Source organism: Drosophila hydei, unplaced genomic scaffold (genome assembly GCF_003285905.1).
Source record: "Drosophila hydei strain 15085-1641.00,03,60 unplaced genomic scaffold, DhydRS2 tig00000001-arrow-pilon, whole genome shotgun sequence".
Taxonomy (NCBI): Eukaryota; Metazoa; Arthropoda; class Insecta; order Diptera; family Drosophilidae; genus Drosophila; species Drosophila hydei.
Window position 1 is genome coordinate 2,375,351 of NW_022045643.1, and position 8,287 is coordinate 2,383,637.

The 8,287-nt window shown below is 38.9% G+C and overlaps 4 protein-coding genes across 5 annotated transcripts; 2 read left to right on the plus strand and 2 right to left on the minus strand.

The window, feature by feature from the left end:
* Positions 1-391: 391 nt before the first annotated feature.
* On the minus strand, positions 392-1,814 carry LOC111593091 (bladder cancer-associated protein). Its single transcript, XM_023305687.2, has 2 exons — positions 1,675-1,814; positions 392-1,511 (listed from the first exon to the last, which is right to left on the minus strand). Exon 2 carries the CDS (start codon positions 1,457-1,459, stop codon positions 1,220-1,222), a length of 240 nt encoding a protein of 79 aa, XP_023161455.1. The 5' UTR covers positions 1,460-1,511; positions 1,675-1,814; the 3' UTR covers positions 392-1,219.
* A 109-nt stretch (positions 1,815-1,923) lies between these two features.
* LOC111593089 (CAAX prenyl protease 2) lies at positions 1,924-3,068 on the minus strand. The gene is made up of 2 exons (XM_023305684.2): positions 2,643-3,068; positions 1,924-2,585 (listed from the first exon to the last, which is right to left on the minus strand). The coding sequence occupies exons 1-2, from the start codon at positions 3,022-3,024 to the stop codon at positions 2,083-2,085; spliced, it is 885 nt and encodes a 294-aa protein (XP_023161452.2). The 5' UTR covers positions 3,025-3,068; the 3' UTR covers positions 1,924-2,082.
* A 212-nt stretch (positions 3,069-3,280) lies between these two features.
* LOC111593088 (succinate--CoA ligase [GDP-forming] subunit beta, mitochondrial) lies at positions 3,281-5,446 on the plus strand. The gene is made up of 4 exons (XM_023305683.2): positions 3,281-3,487; positions 3,559-3,703; positions 3,765-3,864; positions 3,997-5,446. The coding sequence occupies exons 1-4, from the start codon at positions 3,437-3,439 to the stop codon at positions 4,961-4,963; spliced, it is 1,263 nt and encodes a 420-aa protein (XP_023161451.1). The 5' UTR covers positions 3,281-3,436; the 3' UTR covers positions 4,964-5,446.
* Positions 5,447-5,489: 43 nt separating this feature from the next.
* LOC111593090 lies at positions 5,490-7,213 on the plus strand. Of its 2 annotated transcripts, none has more exons than XM_023305685.2 (2): positions 5,490-6,378; positions 6,439-7,213. In XM_023305685.2, exon 1 carries the CDS (start codon positions 5,605-5,607, stop codon positions 6,334-6,336), a length of 732 nt encoding a protein of 243 aa, XP_023161453.2. In that variant the 5' UTR covers positions 5,490-5,604; the 3' UTR covers positions 6,337-6,378; positions 6,439-7,213. The 2 variants fall into 2 exon arrangements, with proteins under 2 accessions (XP_023161453.2, XP_023161454.2); XM_023305686.2 differs by having other exon boundaries at positions 6,442-7,213.
* Positions 7,214-8,287: the final 1,074 nt, after the last annotated feature.

The window sequence follows — 8,287 nt, forward strand, 5'->3', positions numbered from 1 at the left end:
ATTTGTATATAAATTCTAGTATTTTATTTTTAATACTTTTTTAGTAGTTTTTAGTAAGTAAAACAAACAAAAAATTTACCAACAATCAATCAAATTGTAAATTTTTATATACATACATTTTGAAGCGAATAAAATTGTGGATAATTGGAAATCAAGAGTTATTGTGTTAATTAAAGTGAAAAATTTGTTAAGAGTTTGCAAAATATTTTAGTGAGTGCAATGTAGATTAGAAAAAGTTAATCAAAATACTTAGAATACACACATCTTAACATATTGAGCTGCTTAATCTCTCTCCTAACTATTAAAAATCACTAGCTGCCCGGCGTGGACGTAAGATAAAAACGATTCGTTAGCCATAGCGTCAATAAATTTTTTATTTGTTATTTTTTTTTATAGATATTGTGTCGTTTCGGTACGTTAATTTGTTATTATTATTTTAATTTCGTTTCAAAACAAATTTGAAAAATTTGTCGTTGCTTAAAGTAAATGTACAAAGTGCAATTCGTAAAAAAAAATCCAACATTTCCTTTTACTTTTGATTATTTTTATACAATATATCAATCAATGATTAGTGTATACGTGTGTATGCATGTGTGTGTGCGTGTGTATGTGTATGTATATTTTTATATACAATTTGTGGGAAACAACCGATTAAGACTTTCATTGGCGCAACAAAGGACGCACAGCATTATTATGATTTCTTTTGTTTACAGTTTATTTAAATATATAAATATGACTAATCGTAGTTTGCATTGACGGGGAATAACTCTGCTCTCATAATCAGAAGAATTTACAATACATTTGTAGCGCTTGTTAAAAGGAATTTCTCTTTTAATTCTAAAGAAAAACTATAAAAATACACAAATGAATACAAATTTCTCTTTGCAGGATTGGGGGTGTTAGAAAATTTAGCTAAATTAAAATACATTTCGAAGAGGCAGATAATATCGAATGCGTTGGGATGGAATTGTTATTGTTTTTGGCTTTCCTTGTAGGGCGGGCAGATAAATAGAGGTTGTTATCTGTTGACAAACATTCATGTACGTTCTCCTCTTCTCTTTTTGTAGACTCACTCACTTTTTATCACTGATTGTTTGTTTGTTTATGCAAATTGTATGTATTGTAAAGCTGTAGCAAACGCGAACGTAATTAATTAATTAGCACTCCTACATCCCGCCTCGATTTCGTTGACTATTGGCTCGCGACTTGGGCCCGGCGTCTAGCCATTCTCACAAAGATGACCCTCGCAGCTGCCCCAAAAGATGCAGTTGCCGACGCCGCTGTAGCAGATGAGTGAGACTGCAGTGAGAAATACTAAGCTACAGATTGTACATGGCTTTCGTTCCAGAAAGAAGCCTATCAAATAGAGTACTATGAACATGACGTGCGTCTCCATCAGCGCTGGATTTGTGGGCTTTGGTATGAGCAACACGGGCAATAGACATTGCAGGCAATACATTTTTAGGCCGCTACGTTGACGTGTCGTTTATTTCTCTTTCGTGTTGTTGTTGCTGCAAGCATTAAGAGGTCTAGCTATAGTTGAGATTGTAGTTTGTCCTGGGGACGTGCGAGACGTCAGCAGAATTTATGTTGTGTTGCTGTTGTTGTTTGGGTCACAGTTTTGACTTTGACTAGCATCGACCAGACAACTGCATACATGCTCGTGGCACTTACCTTACTCAAGTGCGGCTATTGTCTGGGATGCTCGTAGCTAATTTCAGCGTCAGTTTTTTGTGCGTATTTTTGTTATCACACATCGCTCATGCTTCTCAATTTCTCAAATCATTTTATACATATATACTGAGCTATCGTTATCGCATATTGCAGCTACAGAAGCGTCGTGAGTCTTCACATTCTTATCGATAGTCGTGACGAGTAATGCTGCTCCACACGATGTCCGCGAAACGATTTTTGTTTGTTCTAAAAATAACTACTGTTTATTTATTTAACGGAAGACTTAATAATACATTGTACAGTCAGTTTTCTATGATATGACTAACTAATATACATAAACCTTTATGTATGTATGGACAACGAACTCTCGAATATGGCAACAATACAATGATTTCAATGTTTTGGTTTTTAAACATTCCAATAAAGCTTATTGCTGTAGAGCGACGGCTCAGTAGCTATGGGCAGTAGGAAAATCCAACCAGCAAGTCCCACAACATACAAAACAACTGCAAGAACTCGCCGCCATAGATCTTGCTGCCAAAGATCCTGGACATCAGGTAATCCCATATGGTTGCATAAAGCGTGAGCCAGCAGTGGTGCAACAAAATGTCCCGTGCGAGCAAACAAAAATGCCGAATAGAAACCAAAGAGTGTCGTATAGATGAACTGGAACAGACCTATCAGCAATGCGGTACTGAGCTCCATGCCCATGCTCAATCTCTCGGCTATGTGATGCAAGTGAGCAACGCCAAAGAATAGCGGAGTTATAAATACAGCAGTCATTGGCGGGAAACTTTGTAGTATAAGTGGCATCATGCAGGCACGATAGACAAATTCCTCACTCAGAGGCGCCATCACAAGGTTACGTATCCAGATAATGTTACTACAAGAGCCACGCCAGTAGTCCATATCTAAAAGCGATAAGCAAGTCATCAATTTATTGATTGTGTCATGATAATCAAACTTACCAAAGTAGGAACTGAACGATTCATTCTGGAAATTCACAAATATAGGTCCCAAAAATAGGAGAGCTGTGAGCAGGTAGGGAATTACAATCGCCTGCCATAATCCCTCCAAGCGGAAGCCAATTAACTTTGGGAATGGCTCACGTTCCAGCAATTCTGGCGATGAGAGGAAATACACAAATACCGGCGCGATTAACATCACACAGCAGACGCTAGCGAAGCGTCGCTTTATTGTCGTTGGATGATCACGATTGTGTTTGGTGCTCCATACGTAGAGACTGCCCACATAGATGACAGCCAAAACAATGCAAGAGCTAACTGATATGAGGGGTGGAATTTGAGGCTGTATTTCCAGCGGAGGCAGTACGGTTACTTGAGGCGCCATTTCACTTAAACTTATTATTTGTTCCTTTAAGTGCTATTAGTTATTCAATTATACTATTAGTTATTCATTGTGTAGTAAAAACATTAAGAATATTTTTTTAAAACAGCTGCTTCCAAAATCCTAGCAGAACCTTATCCGTCCAAAGCAAGACAATGCAATGTTCTTGCATGGCACTGTTAATTTACATAGATAAAAGCACTGTGTAGTCGTGTCTCTTTTTTGCGTTACCTTGCTCAACTTGCGCATATATCGCCTGTTAAATTTAGTGCTGCTCTGTTAAACGACAGCGGCGGCGGCGGCGTTTGGTTGTGTGTTATTTAAATAATCCGCATGAATTGCTGTCAATAAAAATTGCTACGCCATATCAAAACTAAGTTTGCGTATAGAGTTCAGTCCATTTTGAAAGTGCAATATGTCGCTATTAATTAAAGCCGCTGCCTCAACGCGCCAGCTCATTCATAAGGTTTCTTTAACATATGTTAACTCAGATTGACCTTTGACTCAAACTCCTTTTCATTGTTTATTTTTATCCAGGCACCAACGCTGCAACAGCAGGTGCGACATCTGAATTTATTGGAGTTCCAGTCCAAGGACTTGCTGCAAAAGTATGGCGTAGCCATACAACAGTTTAAGGTATTGGATAACTCCAGTGCTGATACGCAAGTGGTTAAATCATTTGGTAATTAAGCGAAGACAAACCGGTTGACATAAGCCTTAATTGTTGTTAATTATCATCTAAGATTGTCCCGAGTACGTGGTCAAGGCACAAATATTAGCTGGCGGGCGCGGCAAGGGCACTTTCGATAATGGTTTCAAGGGAGGTGTCCACATAACCTCAAAGTAAGTGGCCATCGTTCCATCTGTCGTCTGCCGTTTCTCTGCATTGATAACGCCGTCGTAGATAAGAGAAAGAGAGACGAACGACAGACGAATAATAAACACAAGTAATTGCCTAGTGCTTTCGTTTTGCAGCAAGAACGATGTACTCTCGCTTAGCAAACAGATGATAGGCAATCGCCTGATTACCAAACAGACGCCCAAATCGGGTATTCTCGTCAACAAGGTGATGGTGGCACGCAGCGTGAATATAACACGAGAGACTTATATCTGCATTTTACTCGATCGTGAACATAATGGTCCCGTGCTGATTGCTTCGCCAGCTGGCGGCATGGACATTGAGGCTGTGGCAGCGGAAACTCCTGAGAAACTTTTGACTGTTCCATTGGATATTGCCAAACCAATACCGGAAGCCAAGCTGATCGAAGTGGCGAAGTTCCTGGAGTTCAAAGGCGACGGAATTAAGCGATGTGCTGATGAGATTCAAAAGTTGTATACTCTATTTAAGTCAGTGGATGCTGTGCAAATTGAAATTAATCCATTGGCCGAGACAGATACTGGCGAGGTCATCTCTGTGGATGCTAAACTGAATTTTGATGATAATGCACAGTTTCGCCAGAAGGAGATCTTTGCTATGGACGTTACCGAAGAGGAGGCCGATCCTCGTGAGGTAGAGGCATCCAAATACAATCTCAACTATGTGGCTATGGATGGCAACATTGGCTGCTTAGTAAATGGCGCTGGTCTCGCCATGGCCACCATGGACATCATTAAGTTGAATGGCGGTGAGCCAGCCAACTTCTTAGATGTTGGTGGAGGTGTCAAGGAGGAACAGGTGACCAAAGCTTTTGAGATACTCACTTCGGATCCGAAAGTAAAGGGAATTCTGGTGAATGTATTCGGTGGCATTGTCAACTGCGCCACCATTGCCAATGGCATTGTCGCTGCCTCCAAAAAATTGAAGCTGAATGTGCCGCTGGTGGTGCGCTTGGAGGGCACCAATGTAACTAAGGCCCGCGAGATTCTGAAGAATTCTGGTCTGCCCATACAGACGGCCAGAGATTTGGATGACGCTGCTCACAAGGCAGTTGCATCCCTGTAAACAGAACAAGATTCCTAATTGTTAAAGACACGCACACGGTTTAGCATTTAAACGTACAGTACATAGATAAAATTTGCATGGATGGGCCTTTTATAAATTATAAGACTTTTAACCCAATATCTACATCAAAATATTATGACAATAACAAACAACTTATTTAAACTAGTCATCAAAGATAAGATTAATTTAATCTGTAGCACACTTTTGAAAGTCTGCCGCCAAAGCAGATTCATTGCAAGCCTCTGTTAGATAACAGGTTGAATGGCAACCCTGCACTATCGATATCCAAGCTTAGCCGCGAAACTGTTATTAGGAACTAGTTTGCTGTTAAGTTCAAGCTTGAGACTAATTTGCTTATTTAGTATATTAAAATTTTTGTCTCTAATTAAAATATATTCATTTTTAAATTATATTCAACTGATAAACCTTAACATCCAATATTATGAGTAAAAAATAAAACATATAAGTCAAACCCAACAAAATGCATAATCAGATTCACTGATTCCGTGATTCATCCCAGAGAGCCGTTCAATTGAACGTGTTCCAAACGATTCAATACAACTCTACAGTCCACACCCTAAGCCTAAGAAACAAACATTCGAAACCTGTGAAAAAAACATTGCTAATTTTGTATACAAAGCATGCAAAAAGCACCACATTTTGCACGCGAGGATTCCCAGGAGCATTTACCCAGTCCACACAACACCGTCAATATGAAGCGCCGCACCTTAGCAGGCACATGTGGCGTTGGCGTCTTCATCTTTGCATTCGCCTTCATAGCCATAGCGTTTGCAACGCCCAGTTGGCTTGTCAGCGATTACCGCATTACGGGTGCCAAGTTGGACAGACTGGGTCTCTGGGTGCACTGTTTCCGTTCGCTGCCTGATGTGAACGATGATAGTCAGCGTCGTTTCTTCGTCGGCTGCCGTTGGGTCTATGACCCATTTACGAAGGGCTACGATGAGATACGTGGATTCCTTCTGCCTGCCTTCATGATAACCACACAATTCTTTTACACGCTTACGTTCATTGGCATGCTGGTCAGTGCCATTGGTGTGCTAGTGTTCTTCCTCTGCGCTGGACCAGACCAAAAACACTTCATTACTTTAATTCGTGCAGTTGGATTTGTTCTCTTAGGCGCAGGAGTCTGTGCGACCATTGCAGTGATCGTGTTTGCTGTGTTTGGCAATCGAAATGGCTGGATGCCGGAGCATGCCAATAATTGGTTCGGCTGGTCCTTTGTGATGGCATGCGTGGGTACGGTACTGACTCTGGTGGCTGCCACATTGTTCCTCACCGAGTCGCATGTACAGCTACGCAAGCGCTTGCAGTTCAAGGAGTCGCAGACACGGTTTGAGCTTGTGCGTGGCTAATGCAGACGGCATTAGTAACTTCATACAGTGACAATAAAATAGGTAAGTAGATGTTGTATGCGCCTTGAGCCAAGATAATAATCATCAAACTTTTGTTTACTGCAGCACACAACAACAACACTAAAACATTCCGTCCCCACGACATTTCAACAAAGAATTCTCACCATATAATTAAATGTAGTTTTATGCAGCCGCTAGTTGAATGTTTATGCAATTGTCAGACGAACACTTCCGCACCAGCCATGCCGCATACAATCCAAAGAGACTTTCAGTTGGTACTTATGAATCATCCAAACTACAGTTCATCAACAAACAACTGCTATCTGTCGCATGTTAAGTGGCAGCAACTGCAACGTATCATCTAAATTTCAGCAATAAGAACAACACCAATATCAATAGCAATAGTAAATCATCAACGGAGCTCAAATGAATCATTATCGCGTGTACATCAAATATTTGCATACAAAATTGCGCTCAATTAACGCACAATTTCACAGCCCAGCCCCTGCTTTTGATGTTGTTTTTTGTCGTCGCATGTGCTTGAGCACACTAACAAGAAATGAAACACTCGTGCCTTAATTAGACAGCTTTGCTATAACACATAGTGCCTTTATAACAATTATGAAAATGTTAGTTTCTTATATCAATGCGACGATCACCAATTGGATTGCATAAACTTCTACTAATCTAGTGCCTTAGTTAAGAATTCTACGTCCAAAAAATGTTTAATTGAGAACCGTAGTTAAGAAATTCGAAACGTTAACGTCCAATATATATTTTAGACATACCCTTTACTATTTGAATACCTTACAAAATGTTTACCTGTTATTTATGGTAGCTCTATTAGTGCTTGTCCAACCTATCTTACAAATTGTGTACCATATGCAAAAGTATTGAAACTGTTTTTTATCATATATACAAACATATTAACTTACAGTATATATAAATATATATATATATGTATATGTAACTTTTTGTACAAACGACTTTTTAGCTAAAGCGACGAATAATAAAGATTTTTTATTGTATACAAACAAAGTGCATAGAGTATTTTTGTATCTACTATTATGCGAGTTCAAGGCACCAGAAACCAATAACAATAGACCCGAAAATATCTACGTGGGAAGTTTTCCCATGAGCATTCAGTTGTGTCGGGCTAACGAAATGAAAGAGTAAAAAGTTAACTTAGACCTTTTGTGCAACGTTTTGTGATGTGCAACAGCAATTCAGGTTTCGGGATGTAGTCCAAATTTTTGGTGATGTGACATAATTACAATTAAAAGAGAAGCATCTTAATTAGATATTGAATTAGATATTGTATTAAATATACTTCTACTTATACTTAACATTATATTTATATTTATACTTATACTTATACTTATACTTATACTTATACTTATACTTATACTTATACTTATACTTATACTTATACTTATACTTACTTATACTTATACTTATACTTATACTTAAACTTATACTTATACTTATACTTATACTTACTTATACTTATACTTATACTTATACTTATACTTATACTTATACTTATACTTATACTTATACTTATACTTATACTTATACTTATACTTATACTTATACTTATACTTATACTTATACTTATACTTATACTTATACTTATACTTATACTTATACTTATACTTATACTTATACTTATACTTATACTTATACTTATACTTATACTTATACTTATACTTATACTTATACTTATACTTATACTTATTACTTATACGGAGAGGGAGACGGAGACGGAGAACGGAACTGGAGACGGGAGACGGCGACGGAGACGGAGAACGGAGACGCGCGCCTGAGACGGAGAACGGAGACGGAGACGGATACGTAGACGGAGACGGAGGACGGAGACGGAGACGGAGACGGAGCCGTGGAGACGGAGACGGGAACGGAAGGAGACGGAACGAGAGGAGACTGAGACGGC

Coding starts and splice junctions, on each gene's coding strand:
- LOC111593091 (XM_023305687.2), bottom strand. CDS start 1,459: ATGTATTGCCTGCAATGTCTATTGCCCGTGTTGCTCATACCAAAGCCC.
- LOC111593089 (XM_023305684.2), bottom strand. CDS start 3,024: ATGGCGCCTCAAGTAACCGTACTGCCTCCGCTGGAAATACAGCCTCAA. Junction 2,586..2,642: donor ATCGTTCAGTTCCTACTTTG/GTAAGTTTGATT, acceptor TATCGCTTTTAG/ATATGGACTACTGGCGTGGC.
- LOC111593088 (XM_023305683.2), top strand. CDS start 3,437: ATGTCGCTATTAATTAAAGCCGCTGCCTCAACGCGCCAGCTCATTCAT. Junction 3,704..3,764: donor GCAAGTGGTTAAATCATTTG/GTAATTAAGCGA, acceptor TTATCATCTAAG/ATTGTCCCGAGTACGTGGTC. Junction 3,865..3,996: donor GGTGTCCACATAACCTCAAA/GTAAGTGGCCAT, acceptor TTCGTTTTGCAG/CAAGAACGATGTACTCTCGC.
- LOC111593090 (XM_023305685.2), top strand. CDS start 5,605: ATGCAAAAAGCACCACATTTTGCACGCGAGGATTCCCAGGAGCATTTA.